This window comes from Raphanus sativus, chromosome 8, assembly GCF_000801105.2.
Source record: "Raphanus sativus cultivar WK10039 chromosome 8, ASM80110v3, whole genome shotgun sequence".
NCBI lineage: Eukaryota > Viridiplantae > Streptophyta > Magnoliopsida > Brassicales > Brassicaceae > Raphanus > Raphanus sativus.
In genome coordinates this window covers 23,104,564-23,131,391 of record NC_079518.1, presented here as the reverse complement: position 1 = coordinate 23,131,391, position 26,828 = coordinate 23,104,564, and the positions used below count along the sequence as shown (strand labels likewise).

Here is a 26,828-nt window from a genome sequence, read left to right as displayed (position 1 = left end):
GAGAATAGGACCTCTACGATTCTTCTTCTTTAACACAATCGACGTAACCGTTCATGAATCCAGAAATCCCACTCATCCCACTCATCCCACTCTCTCATATTGAATATTTATTTAATTCATGCTTCCTTAGCTTCATTGCCTATGTATAGACGGTGTGAGAGCTCGGGTGGAAATCCCTTTACTTTTTCCATTTCAGATCATGTCGAAGTCCCAGTTTCATTGTTCAGAGTTAAAGACAAGCCGGTATAGAGATGTTGTTAAGACTAGGATACAACAATTTTGTCAAGCCTGAAATGTTATGAAATAGGCAAGCTGTTGGGGTTGATATGTTGTTGCTTGATGGAAAGGTAAGAAGATTTGGTGAAATGTTCCACTCCGGTTAAAACAGAATTTGTCCATTAAATAGAGGAGTTTACCAATATTTATATTTTTAGCTAAAAAAATATATTTAAATTTATCAAGATTCGTTGATATTTGCAAATAAGGGTAGACAAACAAGAATTTCGTTAACAGACGGACATAATCTTCCATTATAACAAAATTAATATAGAAAATAAATTTATGTTTCTTATTTTAAAATACATATTTTTAGAGGCCTTCAAACTAAACTAACACATACAACTCGCACCTCCATATTTAAAAAATAAACGTGGTAATCTGAAAAGTATATATTAATACTCATCAATTAGTTTACCAAAAATTGATACTTCACCCTTATTTTTTTTTATAAAATTTATAAAATATGAAACTTATTCTATCTTTCTATTTTTTGAACTACATATATTAGTACAAGTTTAATAGGTCATAAGTATTCTAATAATTAATAATATAAGTATGTTCTCTAAATAAAATGTCAACTTTGCTTTATTTCTAACTAAATTAACTTTGTTACGACTATCAGCTTTTTATTTTATTTTTATTAAATCAATTAGTAACAGCCACTTATGTTATTTCTCTTTGAACTAAACAATTTCAAACAAAGTAATATACTACGTTCGTTAACCACTATCAAAAATATTAGAAAAATATCATTTTCTTTTAACATATTTTCATTTTCATATTTTTAATATATTTTCTTTACTAAGATCATATAATAAATTATAAATTCATGTAAGAATAAAACATACACATCCGGCGCGTAGCGCCGGAAAACCACTAGTACTACATAAAATCAACATTTCAGTGGTGATTCAATATATTTTCTAGTTTAAATATTATATTTTTGAAAATAAGATTATAAAATATATTATAAATTATTTAAATATATGGAATCATTTAAGTAAATATGTTTTAAGCTACTAAAATATTAGGGACGACACTACCAATTATATGCTAAAAGTTTACCTGAGAATTGCATGGAGAAAATATTTTAAAATTAAATTTTTTTTTGAGAAAAGAAAAAATTTAAACTTGATTGTTAATTTGAATGTTCACTGGTTTCTATTTAACATAGATTTTAAATACTAAATGTGGTAAGTTTAATACTTCCTCTCTATTTGTGAATGATTGATATTTTCAATTTTTATTTTGTATTTGAAAGATTGATGTTTTAAAATATAATTAATGTTTTTTAGAAACTAAGATATAAATTAAAATAGAAAATATGAGTGGTAAAATTTTATTGGTAAAGCAAAAATAATAAATAAAAACGTATTTTTAATATATGTAAAATACTTAAAACATCAATCTTGTATAAGAGAAGAGTAATAGATAATGATTTAAACTGTAGTCCAATTTTTTTAAATTTTTGTAAATAAAACTGTAGTCCAAAGTTAAAGAATAAAAATATTCTTTTTAGATATTTGAGGAGAATAAAATAATAATTTTTCTTTTGAATTTTTACCGTTGTGCAGTTTTGTTGAAAAGAAAATATTCGTCATGTAATTCCGAATTATGATTATTCGGGGTCGTGTATCAGAACAAAAGAAAAAGATTATTCGGGGTTCGAACGAAGAGATTTGGGAAATAGTAGGAATCTAAAGGTAATTTAGCAGTTGTCGTTTGAATTTTAAATTAAATTAAATTTTTTTTTTATAACGGCTAAATTAAATTGGTTAAAAAGCGTATTGACCGAAACAATGGAAAATGCAAATTGGTGAGGGACCGGCACGTATATTACCTGAAATCCATCCCCGAGTCTCGTTCTCACTTCTCTCTCTCTCTCTCCCAAAACCGTCTCTCTCTCTCTCTCTCTCTCTCTCTCTCTCTCTCTCTCGAGTCTGTTGCTCCTCTCTCTCTCTCTCGGTAGATCGATCGCTGTGGTGTCAAGAAACGCTCGTTTGATTTGGAAATTGAGATCCCTCTCTTCAATGTTGAATCGGTTCGTTTCTCGGATCTCGATGATCCTCGATTTTCTGAACCAAACGTGAAGAGTACCTTTCCCATTTTTCGCTCACCACCTAATCTCTTCTCCCCTTCGTCGCCGCCATGTTCGAAGCTCATGTAAGAAGCCCTATCCTATTTTTTTTTTTTTTTTTTTTGCGGGGATTGCGACGAGTTCGCGTACTGGCTACATTCTTGGATGATGTGTTGGAAGTATCTATGGAAAATCGAAACGAAATGGCTCCTTAGCATCGGAGAGGAGCAGTGCTAGAGTCTAGAGAACTTATTAGTTGATAGTGCATTAAAATCAGAATTATATGAACAGTGTAGCTTCGTTTGTTCTTTCTAAGGTAGTGACCTGGAGAGTATAGATTGCGTTAAGCAAAGATTGTTTTCCAGAATTTGCATTCCCTTTTGCGATTGTTCTGCAGGACATCTTTGCTCTTATCTTGAGTCTTTGTTTTTTTTTGTTTCATCAGTTTTACGGAGTATCTACTAAATGCAAGTTTGTATTCAGGTGTTACATCTACTTCGGAGGTATTTGGGTGAATATGTGCATGGACTCTCGACAGAGGCTTTGCGGATTAGTGTCTGGAAAGGTTAGCATGTCTTCTTTTTTTTTTTTATAATTTTGTATGTAGCAAGTATTGACAACGCTTTGTCTATTGGTTACATAGGTAGAGATGTAACCCCATGGATTTCTAGTTTGATTTATTCTTCTTGCTTATGTTGAGATTTCTTGCTTTTCAGGGGATGTTGTTCTTAAAGATTTGAAGCTAAAGACGGAGGCTTTGAATTCACTGAAACTCCCCGTCGCTGTCAAATCCGGTTTTGTTGGAACCATCACTTTAAAGGTTGCTACTTTTTTTATTTTTTCCCTTGATGGAATTTTTGATGATCATCGTTACCATTTCTTTCTCGAATGTTTCCTTGCTTGGATTGTGAATCCTTACTGGAAAAGAGAGGAAATACCACTTACTGATGACATAGCTATTAATGTTTGCATGTGTAAAAATGTTCTTGGATAGAGGAAAGTCACGTATCATTTAACTGGATATATTTCTGGGCTACATTTGCTGCCAAACAAGTACTTACCGCTCTTAAATAGTGCGTGGAGTTTTTTAAAAGTAGATACGTGAGTAATTCTGTTTGTTGCATAAATCGAATCTTTTGATACGAAGTCAATTGTTATGGAGATCGCAAGTCTCTGGTTGCTGAACTTAGACTTGTATTGAGAGAAGAAGATGCTAGAAATTGAAAGTTACTTATACTAACCTTTGTTTTCAGGTCCCTTGGAAAAGTTTAGGAAAAGAGCCAGTCATTGTTCTGATTGACCGTGTCTTTGTTCTTGCTTATCCTGCCCCTGATGGTCGAACAGTTAAGGTATTCTGTTGAATTTTTTTTTGTGTGCGCGTTGTCTCGCCTAAAATCCTTTCACTTTGGTTGGTACCGAATTACTTACACTAATTACATACTAGGAAGAAGACAGGGAAAAGCTTCTAGAAACCAAGCTTCAGCAGATCGAGGTACTATTTTTTTTTCTGCGTGATGCAGCTTCATGCATACTTCTGAAAACAATCATTACATGAGACCTGGATTTTTCTCTTTTCTACAAGATAGACTTTGATGTTATTCTGGTTTATTGTTCTCGTGTTTGTTACAAATAGGAAGCAGAATCAGCAACTCTAGAAGCAAGAGCAAAAGCTAAGCTGGGAAGTGTATGCCTCTAACCATGATAACTTATATTTTAGTCTTTTTCTTATTTTGTATCCAGGGTATCTATTTATTGGGCTGTAACTATCCTGATCATATTAGAGGATTCCTTATGATCTTTTATGGAAGTTATATTCTCTCCTTGCTAACTACTAGATAAAATTTTTTTCATGTGCTAAGCATGATATAACTTGTAGCTCTTTTATGGTTGGTTCTTTGCAGTCTCCAGCAGGAAATTCATGGCTAGGTTCGCTTATCGCTACAATTATTGGTAATCTGAAAATATCCATCAGCAATGTGCATGTTAGATACGAGGATTCTACCAGGTTTGTGGCTGTTTCCCTTTTTGTTTATTTTCCCCTCCTGCTTTTATGTCCATATCTAGCTTTTATGTTCGTTATTGATGTCTTTATTATGGGTGTTTATTGGAGACGACTCAGAAGTACTTGTGTAGCTCTTTTTCTTATTTCAACAATACTTGCTCTAGTAATCCAGGGCACCCGTTTGCTTCGGGCATCACCTTGGCCAAGCTCGCAGCTGTTACAATGGATGAGGAAGGAAATGAGACATTTGACACAAGCGGTGCTTTGGATAAACTGCGTAAAGTGAGCTTTGTTTTCTTTCCTTTCTATTCTTAATTGGGAGAAGCAGTTGAAAGTTGACAAAGGCATTGTATTTCAAAGTAGTGTGTTCTTGGACAATGCATATCTATAGTCCATAAGGACGTTTGAGTTCTCTTGTGGTTCATAATTGGTATAGTGTATACAGATCTATTGTTCCCATGTCATGAGAAATCTTCATCCACGAAGTTCAAGGGTCTTTTCCAAGAGGTTTAAAATAAGATAGAACATTAATTACTTCTAAAAAGGAATGTCATTTGTTCTCACATGGGTGGGTGAATGAGGTAGTAGTTTTAAATTGATTGAAAGTTAATTCTTTGGTCTCTCTTCAGTTAGTTATTTTCTCTTGGATCCAACTAAAGTGTGTTGAATGCTAATTATGCTACTTATTGACTTGAAACAAAATAGTTAGGCTAACACATCGTCGCTATAACAGTCCTTGCAGCTTGAAAGGCTTGCTCTGTATCACGATACTAATAGCTCTCCCTGGGAAATGGAGAAGCAATGGGACGATATTAGTCCCGCTGAGTGGGTTGAGGTTTGTTCTTATCTACCTTTCGGGTGATTATTTTTTTGTGTGTTTTCGCCAGATTATTAGTCAAATATATGTTACTTGAGGTTTTATGTATTTAATTACCGACTGTCTTGCTTCAGATGTTTGAAGATGGCATAAAGGAGCAAAGTGCGCATAATATAAAGTCAAAATGGGCCTTGAATCGTCGATATTTTTTGTCCCCTATTAATGGATCTCTTAAGTATCACCGGTTAGGAAATCAGGAGAGAAATAATCAGGAGATTCCATTTGAAAGAGCGTCAGTTAACCTAAATGATGTTAACGTCACAATAACAGAGGTACCAATTTTTTCTGTACTTGGTGTAGTTGGTCTATTTTCTTCCAGGGGTTAGCTGTAAATGTTTTCCGTGGGTTTTGATTCTTCTCTCAGTTTTCCTACTCTTTGAGACATATTAGAGTTCAATACTGCGTCTACTTAGCGATTTCTCCTTTCTTAAGGTTCTGGACTTAAATCACTTGTTTTTTTTGTATTGGACGTTTCTCTTACCAGGAGCAATATCACGACTGGATAAAGCTAGTCGAAGTTGTTTCAAGATACAAAACATATATAGAGATTTCACATTTAAGGCCCATGGTTCCTGTTTCAGAGGCTCCACGTTTGTGGTGGCGCTTTGCTTCTCAAGCCAGTTTGCAACAAAAGAGACTATGGTACGTGTTTGTTGCATTTTACTCCCTCTTTTAGGATTTCACTGACAACTAGGAAAAGAACCAGCATTTATCTGGCAAAGCCATATTGTTTTTAGTCTTGCATAGCATGACCATCTTCTGGTAAAGTATGACTGCACTCGAGCTGTGTAAGATGGTGTATTTTGATCTGACTTTGCATATATTGACACCATTTCAGCTATCGATTTTCCTGGGATAGCATTCACCATTTTTGCCAGTTACGTCGGCGCTATATTCAGCTGTATGCCAACTTTCTGCAGCAGTCATCAAATGCTAACAACCCTGAGATGCGAGAAATCGAAAAGGACCTTGATTCCAAAGTGATTCTTTTGTGGAGGTAATGATCATATTCCCACATTTGTAGTGGAAAGCATGTGGTTTCTTAACATGATCAAATTCCACCTCCTGATGTATACCATTGGAGTCCCATCTCGCTGACACTGGATACCTGGATTAGTTTGGGAATTGACATGACCGTGGTTAAGTTCTAAATATACTGAAAGTTCACAGCTATATTTGAGATATGCTTGATTACATTTACTCTTCTCATAAGAGTTCCAAGCTCGGCCATTCTTCTTCTTATTTTCATTGAGATTCTCAAAGGCAGTGTGCTGTCTGTGTTCTTTTTCTCCTTCCGACTTAATGTTCTGATATGTTGTATCGGCGTAATAGGTTACTTGCACATGCAAAGGTAGAATCTTTAAAGTCTAAAGAAGCTGCCGAGCAAAGAAGCTGAAAAAGGGTGGTTGGTTCTCATTTAACTGGTTAGTGGAGTATGTTTCTTCCTTCTGAATATAGTTGTCTTGCATTTTCCCTTTCAATTTTTTTTTCTTCAAAATCACAGGCAGAAACCATTTTTTTTTGTTTTAAATTAAATTTTGTGGTTGCTATCTCTATGAAGGCGGACAGAATCTGAAGATGACCCGGAGGCTGATAATGTGGCTGAGGGATCAAAATCGACGGAGGAAGGGTTGACCAAAGAGGAATGGAAGGCCATAAATAAGTTACTGAGTCACCAGCCTGATGAAGAGATGAATTTATATTCAGGAAAAGACATGCAGAATATGACTCACTTTCTTGTAAGTGTATCAATTGGACAAGGTGCAGCTAGGATTGTTGATATAAATCAGATTGAGGTGCTGTGTGGTAGCTTTGAGCAGCTCGATGTGACAACAAAGTTCAGATATCGGAGTACTCAGTGTGATGTATCACTGAGGTTCTATGGCTTATCTGCACCAGAGGGTTCGCTTGCACAGGTTTGTTTTCAAAATTATACCTTATGCCAGGGTCAGCAATCCCTGTTGTAAGATTCTAAATTCCTGCCTAGAGAATGGAGATTTCACATATCCCTGCCTGTAATGCTGGTGTCTTTGCAGAGTGTATCCAGTGAGAGAAAGACAAATGCCTTGATGGCTTGTTTTGTGAAGTCACCAATTGGAGAGAACATTGATTGGAGGCTATCAGCGACGATATCCCCTTGTCACGCTACGGTAATCTCTTCATATATGTATGCTCTTGAAACATGGGTATTCACGAATTAGCTAGTAATCGCATAACTGTAGGATACGTCTAAAGTATGACGGAGTCTATCTAATACATTGAATGAGGTTTTTGGTTTCCTAAAGATTGGGGATAGTCAATTTTGAGGACCTTAGAGAGTTTGTGAAACTTAAAGCTCCTATAGTCTGTGTTCTTCCCTTTGGAAATTATGGAGGGAATCTTTGTTCTTTGTTGTTAATATTTGAAACTATTACTTGTATCTCGCATGGGGATATGTTCGAACTCAATTGTTGTTTATACTGAGGGACAAAATAATTTCGATCTAGTATCAAGAGAGATACGTTTCTCAAACATGTAAAACGAGCAGAAGTCGTTTATTTTAAAACTTTAGCACAATCGCTAGTTTTGCGTATTTGCAGATTTGGACCGAAAGTTATGATCGTGTATTGGAGTTTGTGAAGCGAAGTAACGCAATTAGCCCTACTGTTGCACTGGAAACTGCTGCTGTGCTTCAGGTACTGGTGTAATGTTCAGTAGCATTTTTCTTACATAAATTTTATTGCTTATATGTCATGGTGATAACAATAAGACATGTAATTCAAATCGTTTATGTATGCACTCTTTTCAAGTCCTTAGTCATATATTTTTGTATGTTTATTTTCATGCAGACTTATGGGCTGTACACTTTATTTTTATTTTATCGTTTTTTATTACAGATGAAACTAGAGGAAGTGACTCGACGGGCTCAAGAGCAACTTCAAATAGTGTTGGAGGAGCAAAGCAGGTTAGAACAGTTTAACTTGTCATTTATACATTTGTCATTGTCCCTAAGATAAGAACTGGACCATTTGGTAGTGTGAATAAAGCAAGATGTTGGTTGCATGGGACAAAAGCTTATTTCCTTGTAGTGTTTTGAAAATCTAAATATATTTTCATTTTCGTACAAGTAGCAAAATTTACACTGGGTTTCCTTTATGATTTGCCGGAGGTTTCTCAGATTTGCTCTCGACATTGATCTTGATGCTCCAAAAGTGAGAATTCCTTTGAGGGCTTCAGGATCTTCCAAGTGCAGTAGCCATTTCCTTTTGGATTTTGGTAATTTTACTCTGACCACCATGGTAAGTTTCCGGACTTTCCCTTGGACTTTAGTACTGTTTCTCTTCTGTTTTCTTATATTTATTGTACAATTGCAGGATACTCAGTCTGAGGAGCAAAGACGAAACCTTTATTCTCGGTTCTGCATTTCCGGAAGAGATATTGCCGCTTTCTTTACGGACTGTGGATCTGACAACCAAGGTTGTAGTTTACACATGGAAGATTTTACTGATCAGCTAATGCTGCCTCCCATTCCAGAGAAAGGGGACAACGTTTATTCCCTTATTGATAGGTGTGGAATGGCAGTTATTGTCGATCAGGTATTACCATGACATTTTATAAGCATGAATCAATTGTTAAAACGAGGCATTTCTGCCTGACACGCATCTATTTCTTGTTGAAGATCAAGGTACCTCACCCAAGTCATCCAACCACAAGAATTTCCATACAAGTGCCAAATATTGGTGTTCATTTCTCGCCAACAAGATATATGAGGATCATGCAACTGTCCGATATCTTGTATGGTGCAATGAAAACCTACAGTCAAGCTCCTGTTGATGACATCCCAGATGGAATCCAACCTTGGAGTCTTGCAGATCTTGTTAGTGATGCTAGAATCTTAGTCTGGAAGGTATGTACTATTATGTATTCGTACTTTTGAATCTTGATATATCTGTATTAGCTTTTATTGTATGTAATCTATTGTTTCAGGGAATTGGCAACTCTGTTGCTACTTGGCAGCCTTGTCGCCTTGTTTTGTCTGGTTTATATCTGTATGCATATGAGTCAGAGAGGTCACTTAATTATCAACGCTATGTATGGTATGTGCTATTCTTCATTATTTTCTTTCATGTACATTCCTTCTCTTCTTTTCAACCTACATTTTACTTTTTCTACACAGATTTTTGTATGTGTTGATATAAGACGGTTGTATTATGAAATTTGTACGTGCAGCATGGCTGGCAGACAAGTATTTGAGGTTCCGCCCGAAAATGTTGGTGGTTCGCCTTGCTGCCTTGCTGTCGGTTCAAGGGGAACGAATCTTAAAAAGGTAGGAGAAGCTGCTCTATTGTAAATAATAGGAGTCATAGAAGAGCCGACAAATCTATAAGTTCTCCAGCGAATAAATTATACTTTTTTTTTAATTGGGTATGCTTGCTGAATCTTGAATGGCTACCTGAAATAAGATGATTGAGAGTGTTGATTATTTACTGAACCTACTTTTACTGAAGTTCCTTTGGAAGTTAAACTGGCGGAAAAACTAGCTCACAGATATTCCTTTACAACCATGCTTTGTATGCTGTATCATAGAGTTTTCCATTAAATATTATGGATCTTATGCATTCGCCAGGCCCTGGAATCTTCTAGCACCTGGATCATAGAGTTTCAGGGGGAGGAAAAGGCAGAATGGCTGAGAGGACTTGTCAAAGCAACCTATCAAGCTTCTGTATATCTGCACACACTCTTTGACTTTTTTTTATTCTGGGGTTTTCTATTTGCATTGGTTGTGTCTGGTTGATGCTGAAAAGTGTTGTCCTTTTGTAGGCTCCTCTGTCGGGGGATGTACTTGGTCATACAAGTGATGGGGACTTCCATGAACCTCAGACTGGGAATTTGAAAGCTGCTGATCTTGTTATTAATGGTGCTTTAGTTGAGACAAAGTTGTACTTGTATGGAAAGGTTGGCTGTGACCAGCTTTCTACATATTTCTATCTGTGCTATCTGTATGCCATGTCGTACTAATTAGGAACTTTCATAGTTGCTTGAAACGAGTAACCATTTATATTCTGTGAAAGCAACTTTTCCTGTTTTTTCTTGAATTTTGAAATGGTATTCTCCCGCAGATCAAGGATGAAAGTGATGAGAAGGTTGAAGAGGTTCTGCTTCTTGAAGTTCTTGCTGCCGGAGGAAAGGTTTGTGTTTGTTGGACATATTTCATTGCGTTAAGCTGATAGGTAGTGAGTTGTATGCACTGTCGGTACTAAGGATAGACCGGTAAAGGATGAGGTCGTTGGGGGTGCACAACTTAGACAACCTATATTTAGGTTCTGGTTAAAATGATATTATTTTACTAAGCCTGGCTAAACTAGTGATTATGTGGAGACTACCAACAGAGCCGTTGAAAATCTCCGTAGTGTATCGTTTGCTAAATCATGTTGCATACCTTAGGAGCACATCTTGTCAAGTTCGCCCTCGTTTGGATATTTGTATTTCTTCCATTTATAGGGTTCTCATTCCTGATATGCATGTAATGCTTTTGTCAAGCTGTTTTCATTTATCTCTATAGGTACTAGTTTGATAGAGGCAAAATCGTGCTTGCTTTGCAGGTCCACATGATAAGTTCGGAGAGTGGCTTAACCGTTAGGACGAAGTTACACTCTTTAAAAATCAAAGATGAACTTCAGCATCAGCAGTCAGGAAGTGCTCAGTATTTGGCTTACTCTGTTCTGAAGAATGACATACAAGACCCAAGAAGATGTGATGCTTATGACAAGGAGATGTCTTTAGGACACGCAGATGAAGAAGATGCCTTCACTGATGCTTTGCCAGAGTTTCTGTCTCCTACAGAACCAGGTACTCCTGATATGGATATGATTCAATGCAGCATGATGATGGACTCTGATGAACATGTGGGGATCGAGGATGCTGAAGGTGGATTTCATGAAAAAGACACATCTCAGGGAAAAGGCCTTTGCGATGAGGTATTTTATGAAGTACAGGGTGGTGAATTTTCTGATTTCGTATCAGTTGTTTTTTTGACGAGGAGCTCGAGTTCCCCCGATTATAATGGAATCGACACACAGGTATGTAATCTCAGACAATGGGAGTCATCTTAGTGCGGCAAATATACCTTCTCAGCTTTGTTAAGTTTAGCTTGTAAACAATTTCAGATGAGCATTCGCATGTCAAAACTGGAGTTCTTTTGCAGTAGACCGACAGTAGTTGCTTTAATTGGCTTTGGATTTGACTTGAGTGCTGCAACATATGTTGAAGATGATAAAGATGCCAACACTCTGGCATTTGAAAAATCTGGTACTGAGAAAGAAGCAAATGATGAAGGTGGACGCATTGAAGGATTACTTGGATATGGCAAGGACCGCGTAGTGTTTTACCTGAACATGAATGTTGATAGTGTGACTGTGTTTCTTAACAAGGAGGATGGTTCTCAGCTTGCGATGTTTGTACAAGAACGATTTGTGCTGGACATTAAGGTAAGAAATATTGGCGTGGGTTTCTTATTTGACGTATTTGATTTTGTTTCTAGTGTACTCGTATTCTTGACCCTATAGAAAACCTTTTTTAATCATATTATTGTAACTAGGTTTCGAAAAGTTGAATCTGTAGTTGGTTCTCTAATTAATGTTCTAAAGCAAAGAGAATCAGTTTCATTGACTAGTCTCTTCGTTAAACTTGTTTATTTTAAAGGTTCACCCGAGCTCTCTTTCAATAGAAGGGACTCTAGGAAATTTTAAACTCTGTGACAAGTCATTAGACACAGGAAACTGCTGGAGTTGGCTTTGTGACATACGTGATCCAGGTGTTGAGTCTCTTATCAAGGTATTAAATACTGACGGCTATATTGCAGTTTCGGTGATATTGTTGATTCTTATTTTTGTGGTTGTGCATATGCTTAATTCTTCTTTTACTCGGCAGTTCAAATTCACTTCGTATAGTGCTGGAGATGACGACTACGAAGGATATGATTATAGCTTATCTGGTAGACTATCAGCCGTGCGCATTGTATTCCTCTACAGATTTGTTCAAGAGGTAGCATGTTCACTAACCTTTTCTTACCTAGTTTATTTTATGGGCAACCGAGTCTTTACTCTTCTTTGGACATCATTTTGTTGTGGACCAACCCAATGAAACGGTTTTTAGGTTACAGCGTACTTCATGGGACTTGCTACTCCTCATACTGAAGAAGTCATTAAGCTTGTTGACAAAGTGGGAGGCTTTGAGTGGCTAATCCAGAAATATGAGATAGACGGTGCTACTGCGCTGAAACTAGACCTTTCACTAGACACTCCAATAATTGTTGTCCCTAATGATTCTCTAAGTAAAAAGTAAGTATAAATGGTGTGGTAATACTTTATGTGCTATGCTATCAAATACTTATTAGGTTTATGAAATCACTTCAGTTTTACGAAAACGCTAAAGTTTTTATAGCTCTCTAACACTAGTCTATTAGTTCCATCAAAATTGTTTGCATAGATTCTAGAATTCATCCTTTAGGTCTAAAAATTTGGAACCTTGAATTCTGCAACATGTTACTTCCTTCTTTTTTCTGATTCTCCAGAGGTTTACTTTAATCTTTCTCTAAATGTTGGTAAAGCCTCAACCCCTTATATTTGTTTGTAGTTACATTCAACTTGACCTTGGTCAGCTTGAGATATCAAATGAAATAAGCTGGCATGGGTGTCCGGAGAAAGATCCAAGTGCTGTACGTGTAGATGTTCTTCATGCGAAGGTACATTATATTAGATTAAGTATGAAATACCTTAATATAACGTGTGGGAGGAATACACTAGCCTGATGATTGTTTCTTTTGGTTTTTGTTATAAAGATTATTGGACTAAATATGTCAGTAGGCATAAATGGTTCAATTGGTAAACCAATGATACGTGAAGGCCAGGGACTGGATATCTTTGTCCGCCGCAGCCTACGAGATGTTTTTAAGAAAATACCAACACTTTCAGTTGAGATCAAGGTACTGGATTTCCTCTTCCCTTTATGTTTGACGAACTTAAACATTTACTTTTGGTTTCAAGAACCTAGACTTTGAATTGGGTCATTCTTTTTTTTTCTTTTGCTTCTTGATATTGCTTGACTAGGGATGATTGTACTTATAAATGATACTATCTTATAAGGATAGCATTGCATCTAACACCAAAAATGTAGTCACAGTTTTATTTTTTTCGCTGTCTTACAGCGTTTATTCTTTGTTTATTATAGATACCATAAATAGTCTTGTTACATTCTCTATACTAGTATCAGCAATCATTTTTAACTCAAGATTTTCTCAATATCTACTGTGCAGATTGATTTCTTGCATGGTGTGATGTCTGACAAAGAATATGATATTATTGTAAGTTGCACAACCATGAATTTGTTTGAGGAGCCAAAGCTACCTCCAGATTTCCGTGGTAACAGTTCTGGTCCCAAAGATCAAATGCGTCTGCTGGTTGACAAAGTGAACTTGAATAGTCAGACGATAATGTCACGTACAGTTACAATACTGGCTGTTGATATCAACTACGTTCTTCTTGAGTTACGTAATAGTGTTAGTGAAGAGTCACCGTTAGCTCATGTTGAGGTACGTGCTTCTGAGCCTGATACTTGTGTTTCCTTGTACATTATCCCCTAGGAACTAGGCCAAATATCTGAAATACTAATTTTTTCATTCATTTTTGTTTAACAGCTTGAAGGATTATGGGTATCCTACAGGATGACGTCACTATCTGAGACAGATTTGTATGTGTCGGTTCCTAAAGTTTCTGTTTTAGACATCCGTCCTAACACAAAGCCTGAAATGCGGCTGATGCTTGGCTCATCGGTCGATGCTTCCAAGCAAGTTTCTTCTGAATCTTTTCCCTTTTCCCTTAACAAGGGAAGTTTTAAGCGGGCCAACTCCAGGGCTGTTCTTGATTTTGACGCACCATGTTCAACGATGTTGCTGATGGATTATAGATGGCGAACGTCCTCTCAGTCGTGTGTTTTACGGGTTCAACAACCTCGTATCCTTGCTGTTCCTGACTTCCTCCTTGCAGTTGGTGAATTTTTTGTTCCAGCTTTGCGTGCAATAACAGGAAGAGACGAAACAATGGATCCAACAAATGATCCAATCACTAGACGTAGTGGCATAGTTCTCTGTGAGGCTATCTATAAACAGATAGAAGAGGTGGTGCACTTGTCTCCATGTAGACAGTTGGTTGCAGATTCACTCGGGGTTGATGAGTATACATATGACGGATGTGGAAAGGTAATCTCGTTGAGTGAACAAGGAGAGAAGGATTCAAACTCCGGAAGATTAGAACCTATCATAATCGTCGGGCATGGAAAAAAGTTGCGGTTCGTGAATGTAAAAATTAAGGTTGAAACTCTTTTCTCTTGATCTAATTAGTTCTTTGTAATTTAAAATTAGTCACTTGGCATGCTAAGGGTAAAAGTTAAGGCTTATACCATGAAGCCGAAAAGAACTTTCTTGTTGTATTTATTTCTCAACAGTCTCCTTTTTCCAAGATTCTTGATTTTCGCTAGCTGCTTGTTTTATGCTTTTCTTCTGTGGCAGAATGGATCGCTCCTGAGCAAGTGCGTTTACTTGAGTAACGATAGTAGCTGCTTATTTTCCCCGGAAGATGGTGTTGATATCTCAATGTTAGAAAATACGAAATCTAATTCTGATTGTGTGCTTAGCAATGCGCACAAGTCGTCAGATGTTTCAGATACTTGTCAGGCCGATTCCAAACCTAGCCCGAGTTTTACCTTAGAAGCTCAGGTAGATTTCTTTGAGGTTTTCTCTTTACAGGTTTACATAGTTTTGAGCGTCTACTTTATAGCTAATTTTAATTCTATTTAATTGAAAACTAAGAACTATACCATGTTTCTCTCTTTTTACTTATTTTGAGTTATTATTCCCTGATTTTGATGTTTCTTTGTCCTTTTTCACTACAAGCATTCTGTTTTATGTGGAGGTCTTTTCTTCAAAATTCTTTTAATAACCATCTTCCCCACAGACTCAATTACTGGCTTATCTGATTTAATGAAATGAACTGTATTTGTCAATTTCATAGCTTGTTTTGTGCAGGTTGTTTCTCCTGAATTCACATTCTTTGATGGTACAAAATCCTCTCTTGATGACTCCTCTGCTGTAGAAAAGCTTTTGCGAGTTAAGTTGGATTTTAGTTTCATGTAAGTGCAGCGTTCTCGAAATCTTTGTATCAGTGATTTAAGTTTATAAACATTTTGTCATACATGAAAGTTGAGGACAGTAAGGTCTGAGCGCATTCTACAACCCAATATATTACTTGATCACCTATTTCTTTACCTGTTAAAAGTAAATAATTGTATTAAAGTAAACCCCCATCTGACCTCATCTACATCTTTCTCATGACGTTGAAAGCCAGCGCTTTCTTCCCTTGTTGTTAATGGATCTTAAGTTTTTGTTACATTATATTGTTGATATATTCTGCGATTGCTTTCTCAGGTACGCCTCAAAAGAAAATGACATCTGGGTTCGAGCCTTGCTAAAGAACCTAGTGGTGGAAACTGGTTCTGGTCTAATCATTCTTGATCCAGTCGATATTTCTTTGGGATACACTTCTGTCAAAGAAAAAACAAATATGTCCTTAACGTCAACTGACATATATATCCACCTTTCTTTGAGTGCTCTTTCTCTCCTACTGAATCTGCAGAGCCAAGTCACTGGGGCTTTGCAATCTGGAAATGCTATTCCTTTAGCTTCATGCACTAACTTTCACAGGATTTGGGTTTCACCAAAAGGTATGGGATCAGCTATTATGTGCCGTATATAGCTGTCTGAGTTTTTGGTCTAGCCACATGATCTATTATTTTATTTTCTTAAGCCACTGTATCAGATAACTACACTATTAATTCTCTCGTTTTGGGGATGTATCCAGAAAATGGACCCAGGAACAATCTGACTATTTGGAGGCCGCAAGCTCCTTCGAACTATGTTATATTGGGAGACTGTGTGACGTCGAGGTACCTTTTTCTTTGATATTTTTCATCCTTACAACAAAGCTTATGATGGTTGTAGTCATCATTCTTTTCAGACTCATTAATAGCATTGAATGCGTCCTTCAAATTCATGTCAGACCATATCCGTAACAGATATAAGCAAGCTCTTGTCGTATTGTAGTTGTTAACTTAGCGGGTACCCTCTCTTTATTGTGCCGGTGCTTACAAGTGCTTAAAAAGAGCTGAGTCCAGTGTACAGATGTTTTCTTCTTCGTTATAACATTAATTCCCTTGAAAAAATCCTTTCAGGGCAATTCCTCCTACACAAGCAGTAATGGCAATAAGTAATACATATGGGCGCGTGCGGAAGCCGATTGGGTTTAATTGTATTGGCTTGTTCTCTGTTATTCAAGGTTTAGGAGGGGGTAATGGTCAATATTCTCTTGATAGCGATGAGTGCTCCCTCTGGATGCCTGTAGCTCCCGCAGGATACACTGCTATGGGGTGTGTTGCAAATTTAGGAAGTGAGCCACCACCAGATCACATTGTTTATTGTCTAAGGTCCGACCTTGTATCTTCCAGCAGTTTTTCTGAGTGCATATACACTGTGCCCTCCAGTTCATCATTTGAGTCTGGATTCAGCATGTGGCGTGCTGATAATGTTCTTGGATCATTTTATGCTCACTCTTCAATTGCGGCTCCTTCCAAACAATATAGTCCTGGCCTCAGTCATTGTCTTCTTTGGAATCCCCTTCAGATGAAGACATCTCCATTCTCTGACTCATCACCTTCAAGTGGCTCCCAGAGTGATCAGACTGGAAATTCATCAGGATGGGATATTGTCAGGTCAATTTCTAAGCCAACTAGTTATCATGTTTCAACTCCTAATTTTGAGAGAATATGGTGGGACAAGGGTGGTGATCTTCGTAGACCTGTCTCAATATGGAGGCCTATACCACGTCCTGGTTTTGCCATATTGGGTGATAGCATAACTGAAGGGTTAGTAAGTTTTAAACTTTTATTTTTTTCTCTAGATTAGGTACACTAATGCGAGTGCTTCTTATACAAAAATCATTTCCTTCTAATTCCTCTTCGTTCATCAGGTTGGAGCCACCTGCACTTGGAATACTCTTTAAAGCAGATGACTATGAGATTGCTGCAAAACCTGTGCAGTTCAGTAAAGTCGCACATATTGTGGGGAAGGGTCTGGATGAAGTTTTCTGCTGGTTTCCTGTTGCCCCTCCTGGCTATGTTTCTCTTGGATGCGTTCTTTCAAAATTTGATGAGGCTCCACGTGTGGATTCATTCTGTTGTCCTAGGATTGATCTTGTTAACCAGGCTAACATTTATGAAGCTTCTGTTACAAGATCCTCAAGTTCAAAGTCTTCTCAAAGTTGGAGCATTTGGAAAGTTGACAATCAGGTATGACAACTCAAATAACTTTTGGCGATGTGTCTTTTTTTTTTCTTGTAAGGCTACAATTGTCATCATTGATATGACTTTTTGGTTTTGTTGAATCAGCTACCATTCATTTTTATCTTAACTAACCACACAGTAAAATGTGTTTGCCAATCCTGATAGTTGTTGAATACTTGTGTAGGCAAGCACTTTTCTTGCACGTCCTGATCTAAAAAGGCCTCCAAGTCGATTGGCTTTCGCTGTTGGAGAATCTGTAAAGCCGAAAACACAGGAAAATGTAAACGCGGAAATTAAGCTGAGATGCTTCTCTCTGACACTTCTAGATGGCCTACATGGAATGGTATGTTATATGGTCAAATTTAGTACCCAATTTGTTGGAACCGTGTTTACATCTCGATCCCTTTTGTGAATGCTTCCAGATGACTCCTCTTTTTGACACAACTGTGACCAATATCAAGCTAGCAACTCATGGTCGTCCAGAGGCCATGAATGCAGTACTCGTTTCCTCAATCGCTGCTTCAACATTTAACCCACAGTTGGAAGCGTGGGAGCCTCTTCTGGAGCCATTTGATGGAATATTCAAGTAAAGATAATAATGATTTTGATTTATGATGAAATTTAACTGAACTTTGTTTATTGTATTTGGAATAGTATTTTGATTTCCCATTTTCATGTTGAAGGTTGGAAACATATGATACTCAATTGAGTCAATCATCGAGGCCAGGAAAACGGTTGCGAGTTGCTGCCACTAACATTTTGAACCTAAATGTTAGTGCTGCAAACCTTGAAACTCTTGGTGATACCGTTGTTTCCTGGAGAAGGCAATTAGAACTTGAAGAAAGAGCGGCCAAAATGAAAGATGTAACATGTTCTTTATTCTTTCTTTCGTGAAAATTATATATTTTTCCATAATTTGTCACTTACTAGTCTGCTGTGGTACAGGAATCAGGTGTTTCTCGTGAGAGTGGAGATCTTTCAGCTTTTTCAGCTCTTGACGAAGATGATTTTCAGACCATTGTGGTCGAGAATAAACTTGGCCGTGACATATATCTGAAAAAGCTGGAGGAGAACTCAGATGTAATTGTAAAATTGTGTCACGATGAAAACACTTCTGTCTGGGTTCCACCGCCAAGGTTCTCCAATAGGTTAAATGTTTCAGATAGTTCTAGAGAAGCACGCAATTACATGACTGTACAGATTCTTGAGGCTAAGGTACATATATTTTAGGTTCGATTATTTGAAATCTGTTAGGTGGCCTATTAACTTTTATATGGTTACGATGGTATTTCTGTACAGGGTTTGCATATCGTCGATGATGGCAACAGTCACAATTTCTTTTGCACCCTGCGCCTCGTTGTTGAGAGTCACGGTGCTGAACCACAAAAGCTTTTTCCTCAGAGTGCTAGGACTAAGTGCGTGAAGCCTTCCACTACGGTCGTCAATGACTTGATGGAGTGCACTTCCAAGTTTAATGAACTTTTCATTTTTGAAATCCCAAGGAAGGTAGTAAACAAGGAAACAGTTACTTTTATTTTTCGTTTGTTCATCTTTTCTGTACCTTAAAACATTCGGTCTCATAAGCGATTTAGCCTAAAACTAGCATTGAATTGGAACAGTACATAACTAGCATTGAATTGGAACAGTACATCGATATACAAAAGGGGAAACAATTGTCATGATTTTGGAATCCTATCTCATATGAAAGCTTTTTTCCTATTTGATTGGTATAGGGATTGGCCAGGTTGGAGGTTGAAGTAACAAACCTTGCTGCTAAAGCTGGAAAAGGTTAATTTCTATTACATCTTAGATCTATTTTCTTTGACCCTTTTTGTGCATAAGCATCCATTCAGCTGTCCTTTGTGTGTTTGATCGTTCTTTTTCGAGTGAATTGGCATTGTTTATTGTCATTTGAGTCTTTGGATTGTCTATATGCGAATAAAATACGACTGGTAAATTTTCCAAGAGTTCAGTGAGTCGAGATTGATCCTATGTTCCATGACAGTAAGCTATTAACTTATACAGGGGAGGTCATCGGGTCACTTTCATTTCCTATTGGACATGGGGAAAACACATTTAGAAAGGTAGCTTCAGTGAGGTCGCTATATCAATCAAGTGATGCTGAGAATATAAATTCCTATACGCTTCAGAGAAAGGTTAGTTGTTTTCATTTATACCAGGGTATGTTAATAGATTTCTCAAGCTACTATAACATACATTGTCATTTCTCTTTTGATATATGAAATGTAGAATGCCGAAGATATACATGACAATGGATGCTTGCTTGTCTCAACATCTTATTTCGAGAAGACTACAATCCCCAACACACTAAGAAATATGGAAAGTAAGGATTTTGCTGACGGAGACACTGGTTTCTGGATTGGAGTTCGGCCTGATGACTCATGGCATAGCATTCGTTCGCTGCTTCCGCTTTCTGTCGTTCCAAAATCATTACAAAATGATTTTATTGCAATGGAAGTTTCTATGAGAAACGGAAGAAAGCATGCAACATTCAGATGTTTAGCGACAGTTGTGAATGATTCAGATGTCAATTTAGAGATATCCATATCTTCTGATCAGAATGTCTCTTCAGGGGAAAACAATCATAATGCTTTTATTGCCTCTAGATCGTCATATATTTTACCATGGGGATGTTTATCAAAGGATAATGAACAGTGCCTGCATGTCCGGCCAAGGGTTGACAACCCTCCTCATTCTTATGCATGGGGTAGTTGCATTGCAGTGAGTTCTGGTTGTGGAAAAGATCAACCATTTGTTGATCAAGGTTTGCTTACTCGGCAGCAAACTTTCAAGCAAAGCAGCAGACCATCTGCTTTTGCATTGAAATTAAACCAGCTTGAGAAGAAGGATATGCTTTTTTGCTGCCAGCCCGCTACTGGGAGTAAGCCATTCTGGCTCAGCATTGGTGCAGATGCGTCAGTTCTTCATACAGACCTCAATACACCTGTTTATGATTGGAAAATTTCTATTAATTCTCCTCTGAAGCTAGAAAATAGACTCCCTTGCCCAGTCAAATTCACAGTATGGGAAAGGACAAAAGTAGGCACATATCTTGAGAGACAACAAGGTGTAGTATCTTCAAGGAAGCTTGCTCACGTATATTCAACAGATATTCAGAGACCTGTGTATCTTACATTAGCCGTCCATGGTGGCTGGGCTTTGGAGAAGGTTGGCCTTGATATTCTATAGAAGTATCTACCACACCGGCAAAAGTTCTTAAAATATTTCTGAATTCAAATTTTCCTTTGCAGGATCCCATTCCGGTTTTAGATCTATATTCAAGTGACAGTGTGTCATCGTTTTGGTTCATCCATCAACAGAGCAAAAGGTTTGTCACTCTTATCAGTTCTCGTTCTGCCTGGAATTGTTAGTCTTGCTAGCTCCGCTTCTATTACCCAGATATTTGTTAAAAAAATGTTGGTGAATAGCATTCTTATGGCACTTGGCCATGGAAGGGTATATTACAAATTTATTTGGTTCCAGTAATAATCTTTCAATAATTTTTTTTTTTTCAACTAATAGTTAAGCAGTATCCCTAGGAGGAGCTGGTCCGTATCTGAATTTTATTTATAGATGAAAACTTTTGATGTTGGGAACTATCACATAACCCCGATACCATCTTCCATGAAATTGTTTTGCCACATCAAACTCTCTTTTTTTTAAATGGATTTTCAGGAGACTTCGTGTAAGTATAGAACGTGATGTGGGAGAAACAGGGGCTGCACCAAAGACTATAAGGTTCTTTGTGCCATACTGGATTACAAATGATTCCTATATTCCGCTAGGCTATAGAGTGGTAGAGATTGAACCTTCAGAAAATGTAGAAGATGGTTCCCCCTGCCTGTCCAGAGCTTCCAGATCTTTTAAGAAAAATCCTGGGTTTTCGATGGAGAGGAGACAACAGAGGAAAAATTCCCGAGTGCTCGAGGTTATTGAGGATACTAGTCCTATGCCTAGCATGCTTTCTCCACAAGAATCAGCTGGTCGGAGTGGTGTTGTGCTGTTTCCATCTCAGAAGGATTCTTATGTTTCCCCACGAGTTGGTATTGCTTTAGCAGCTCGGGATTCTGAGATCTACAGTCCTGGAATTTCTCTTCTTGAGCTTGAGAAGAAGGTGACTAGCTATAGCCTAAATGATTTTCTCAAAGCTAATGACTTGGATTTACTGGACTGTGCCTTATTTTACAAACGTTTTCTGACTCACTTCTGTACAAAGGATTTCCTCCTTGATTGACCAGAAATCTTATTCCAGGAACGTATAGATGTTAAGGCTTTCTGCTCAGACGCCTCGTACTACAAGCTCTCAGCAGTGCTAAATATGACGTCGGACAGAACAAAGGTCAGATATCACTTTGATGATATATTTTGTTTTCCATTGCTTTGGCATTACTTGTCGTCTTAAATCAAATTTTTGCTCATGTATAGTGTTTTTGTTGGTGTTGATTTACCACATTTGTTATTTGGCCGTGGAAAATCGTGTGGATCGCCTTCTCTCTCCTGTTTTCTGTGATACGTATACATGTTACTGCTATATAATATGCTTCTATTCGTGTTTTATTATACCAAGATGATTTAGAGGCAGATAAGTTCTTTATAGTAACATGAACCCTAGCTTTTCTGGATAGGCACATGTTTGGGGGTATAATATTGAGTTCTACATGGTATTGTTTTCAGGTTATTCATCTCCAGCCAAACACCTTATTCATCAACAGGGTGGGTATCAGCATTTGTCTTCAGCAGTGCGATTGTCAGACAGAAGAATGGATCAATCCTTCTGATCCTCCAAAGCTCTTTCGATGGCAGTCTTCCACCAAGACTGAGTTGCTAAAAGTATGTGAAATACCTTCAGATTTCTATATCTTATTTTTTATTGATGATTAATAGGGTTACGCCGTGGGATATTTCAGTTACGAGTGAAGGGGTATGGATGGAGCACACCATTCAGTGTCTGTAGCGAAGGTGCAGTGCGTGTCCCTATTGGAAGAGAAGATGGGACTGATCAATTGCAGCTAAGAGTACAAGTCAGAAGCGGGACAAAGAACTCACGTTACGAAGTTATTTTCAGGCCAAACTCTGTCTCCTGTCCTTACAGGTAAATCATACATGCCGCACTTTTCTTCCAGATTATTTATCTGATGTTATTGTACTGTTTGCTTGGATCTGGATATTACATTTTCCAACTGCCATGATTTGCATATATAATTAAAACAATTGCTGCCAAATCTGTTCTTCTAAAGCCAGCATCGGTTTGGTGGATAAAGTAATTCATCGAACCTTAATGAAATTATTTTGGTACAATGATGCATCCTGTTTGTTGAATCCAAGTGTGTGCGTTCATTCTCCAATATTTATGTGTTTTCTGACAATCTAACTTTATCTTTTGGTATTCGTTATAATGTCAATCCACTCTCCTAGGATCGAGAACCGTTCCATGTTTCTTCCTGTTCGCTATCGCCAAGTGGATGGTGTCAGCGAGTCCTGGCAGTTTCTTCCTCCTAACGCGGCTTCTTCGTTTTATTGGGAAGATCTTGGTAGACGTCATCTATTTGAACTCCTTGTTGATGGAAATGATCCTTCTAAATCAGAAAAATACGATATTGATAAGATTGGTGATCATCCACCACGAAGTCAGACTGGACCTACCAGGCCCATACGAGTTACTATTGTAAAGGAAGACAAAAGGAACGTTGTGAGAATTAGTGACTGGATGCCTGCAATTGAGCTTAATTCCAGCATAAGCAGAAGACATCCAGCATCATCTTTGTCAGAGTTATCTGGAAATGAGTCTCAGCAATCTCATCTTCTGGCCTCGAAAGAGTCTGAGTTTCATGTGGTTGTTGAGCTCGCTGAGCTTGGAATCTCCGTAATCGATCATGCTCCAGAGGAAATACTGTACATGTCAGTGCAAAACCTCCTTGTAGCATATTCAACTGGCTTGGGTTCTGGGCTTAGCAGGTGAGTTTATCAGGTTCTTAAGTTAGCTTTATTTTACAAATGTAAGGGCCATCATTTCTCACTGGTGAAGTTATTCTAAATGACCATTTTGAATTCATATCTAATTTGGTATCTGGTGTTTTCCCTTTACAATTGCTGGTCATGTGTAAAAGTTCCATATACTTCAAAAGATATCATTTGCTATGATCATGAATTAGCATTCACGATTATCAGATTCTGTTGGATGTTATATATATAAAGCACGCTAGACTAATGCTGAATGCTAATTGTCCTACAGGTTCAAACTAAGGATGCAAGGAATACAAGTGGATAACCAATTGCCATTGGCTCCAATGCCGGTTCTATTCAGACCACAGAGAACTGGAGATAAAGCTGATAGCATTCTGAAGTTTTCTGTTACTTTGCAATCAAATGCTGGTCTCGATCTCCGTGTCTACCCGTATATAGGTTTCCAGGGACCTGAAAATACTGCCTTTCTAATTAACATTCACGAACCTATAATCTGGCGCATTCATGAGATGATTCAGCAAGCCAACTTGAGTAGACTATCCGATTCTGAGTCGAAGGCTGTATCAGTTGATCCATTCATTCAAATCGGGTATGCACACAGTTCCTGATATCAATATTTACATGCTGTTTACTGAATGAGTCCATTCTCAACAATTTCTTATAATGGTTACATCCCTCCAAAAATGCAGTGTTCTTAACATCTCAGAAGTTAGATTTAAAGTCTCTATGGCCATGTCCCCAAGTCAAAGGCCGAGAGGAGTGCTTGGATTTTGGTCATCCCTGATGACTGCTCTTGGGAATACCGAAAACATGCCAGTAAGTATTTTTGACCATTAGTTCTTACTCGAAGGATTACCACTGTGATTATACTCGACGAATTTCAAAGCGTTTAGAATGTGATTTGTCAATGTTCCAGTCACTCACTTTCCGTCCAACTAAGCTGATCATTCATTTTTTTCTTATCATCTAACAGGTACGCATAAGTGAAAGATTTAGTGAGAACATATCCATGCGACAAAGTACTATGATCAATAATGCTATCAGGAACGTAAAGAAAGACCTACTTGGCCAGCCTCTTCAGTTGCTCTCAGGTGTTGACATTCTTGGCAATGCAAGCAGCGCGCTTGGACATATGAGTCAAGGCATAGCTGCATTATCTATGGACAAAAAATTCATCCAAAGTCGACAGAGACAGGTTCGTTCCTGGCTTTGATTTTGCTCCTACATGTTGCTGTTTCAGTAGCTTCTGATACCCAACGAAAGTATGGGCTTTTGTTAGTACATGCTAATGTTTTTTTCTCACATTTGGCAGGAGAGCAAAGGTGTTGAGGACTTTGGCGACATTATCAGAGAAGGAGGTGGAGCTCTAGCGAAGGGCCTGTTTAGAGGAGTCACAGGCATATTGACAAAGCCCCTCGAAGGTGCAAAGTCTTCTGGCGTGGAAGGCTTTGTATCAGGTTTTGGGAAAGGGATTATTGGTGCTGCTGCCCAACCTGTGAGTGGAGTTCTGGATCTTTTGTCGAAAACCACTGAAGGTGCAAATGCCATGAGGATGAAGATAGCAGCAGCCATCACTTCAGATGAACAACTTCTTCGCCGTCGACTTCCAAGAGCTGTTGGTGCTGATAGCCTGCTTCGTCCATACAACGAATACAGAGCACAAGGGCAGGTACAAAATTGTACACATGAATCTGTTTACATACGCATTTCACTAGTCGTTTTTCTCTTGGTTAGCTAATGAGGAACCGGTTCAGTAGTGATGATAATATATTGGATTAGTTTGTTTCACCTAGAACATGATGATACTTCATGCAAAGTTCAAACCCTTAATATCTTGAATTTACAGGTCATATTGCAGTTGGCAGAATCTGGATCATTCCTTGGCCAGGTTGATCTGTTCAAAGTGCGTGGGAAGTTTGCATTAACAGATGCTTACGAAAGTCATTTCATCCTACCGAAAGGAAAAGTTCTGATGATCACACATCGAAGAGTGATATTACTGCAAGTGAGTCTCACAATGCCCTCTTGCTCTCTGTCTATGCATATAAGGTTTACTTCGTCTAGTGTTCGCCCTCCGTATCTATCCAAGAAAATCTTGTTGACAATTACAAACGTTTTGTTTTTTTCTAGCAACCCTCAAACATAATGGGTCAGAGAAAGTTTATCCCGGCCAAAGATGCGTGCTCTATACAGTGGGACGTGCTATGGACTGATCTGGTAACCATGGAACTGACTGACGGGAAAAGAGACCAACCTAACTCTCCACCTTCCCGTCTTATTCTCTATCTGAGATCAAAGTCACATGAGTCAAGGGATCTTAGATCAAAGCTACATGATTCGAAGGAACAGTTCCGTATTGTCAAATGCAGTCCAAACACCAAGCAGGCCTTTGAGGTTTACTCAGCCATCGATCAATCCATTAACTTGTACGGCCAAAAAGCTTCAAAGGTTAGAAAAGCCTCATTATCACCCCTTTGTTTAACCTAACATGTCACAAGTAATATTATCTCACTAGATATTGTAGATGAGATTATGTTTTGGTTATTGTAGGGATTGGTGAAAAACAAAGTGACAAGGCCGTACTCCCCAATGTCCGAGAGTTCTTGGGCTGAAGGAAGTTCTCAACAAATGCCAGCTTCAGTTACACCATCTTCAACCTTTGGCACAATCCCAACGACCAGCTCGGGTTAAGGTTTTAAATGTATGAATCTTTGAGCTCTGTTTCCTTCCAATGTTCCCATTCTCCTCCTGGTCTGGTAAAGACTCTTTCCCGCTTCTCCTTGAACAAAGCTTTACTTTTGTTTTCTTACAACCGTCTGAAAAGACCAGTGTTTCCGTTCTGCAAATTCGTCTGATCTCTAATAGACATGTATTTGTTCTCAGGTGGGGGAGAAGAAGGTACAGCTTTGGTCTAAAAAATACATTTTCGTTTTCTTCTAATTTTCCTGGTGTAGGATTTTTGCAATAGTATCGTGGAAATATAAAATATGTTTGTGTATATAAACGTCTGCAGTACAGACTTCTCAAACATTAGACTGGTGTTGATCAACACATGTATTCGACGCCACGGGCTGCCTTATATAAAATTTATTAATTCTTTCGAAATTTGCCAATTTATGAATTTTCTATTGTGATTAGCTCTGGTTAGTGTTCGCTTTTATTGGGCTTGGCAGTGCGGACCGTGTCTATCGGGGACCCTAATCGAGAATTTAAAAAATCTACCCCTTTGGTTATACTCT

General features: G+C 37.9%; 1 protein-coding gene across 1 annotated transcript; it reads left to right on the top strand.

Moving 5' to 3' along the window:
- The first annotated feature begins 2,142 nt into the window (after positions 1-2,142).
- On the top strand, positions 2,143-26,694 carry LOC108821980 (uncharacterized). The gene is given in 63 exon segments (XM_018594989.2): positions 2,143-2,442; positions 2,840-2,921; positions 3,073-3,176; positions 3,610-3,705; positions 3,801-3,848; positions 3,990-4,040; positions 4,258-4,361; positions 4,523-4,640; positions 5,092-5,193; positions 5,310-5,507; positions 5,720-5,877; positions 6,074-6,232; positions 6,568-6,620; positions 6,623-6,659; positions 6,797-7,151; positions 7,272-7,385; positions 7,815-7,910; positions 8,112-8,179; positions 8,393-8,513; positions 8,589-8,810; positions 8,894-9,121; positions 9,202-9,311; positions 9,445-9,541; positions 9,842-9,937; positions 10,036-10,170; positions 10,335-10,403; positions 10,818-11,294; positions 11,382-11,702; positions 11,917-12,048; positions 12,145-12,258; positions 12,370-12,554; positions 12,850-12,958; positions 13,055-13,198; positions 13,529-13,804; positions 13,910-14,581; positions 14,780-14,986; positions 15,296-15,399; positions 15,695-15,990; positions 16,128-16,212; positions 16,498-17,187; positions 17,292-17,610; positions 17,789-17,947; positions 18,027-18,190; positions 18,288-18,468; positions 18,550-18,819; positions 18,904-19,110; positions 19,338-19,392; positions 19,630-19,760; positions 19,855-20,793; positions 20,877-20,953; positions 21,301-21,739; positions 21,878-21,964; positions 22,300-22,455; positions 22,533-22,717; positions 23,041-23,580; positions 23,858-24,178; positions 24,279-24,405; positions 24,563-24,784; positions 24,902-25,258; positions 25,436-25,594; positions 25,720-26,037; positions 26,140-26,345; positions 26,473-26,694. Coding segments are annotated over 62 exon segments (12,402 nt in total). The 5' UTR covers positions 2,143-2,427; the 3' UTR covers positions 26,281-26,345; positions 26,473-26,694.
- The last annotated feature ends 134 nt before the right edge of the window (positions 26,695-26,828 follow it).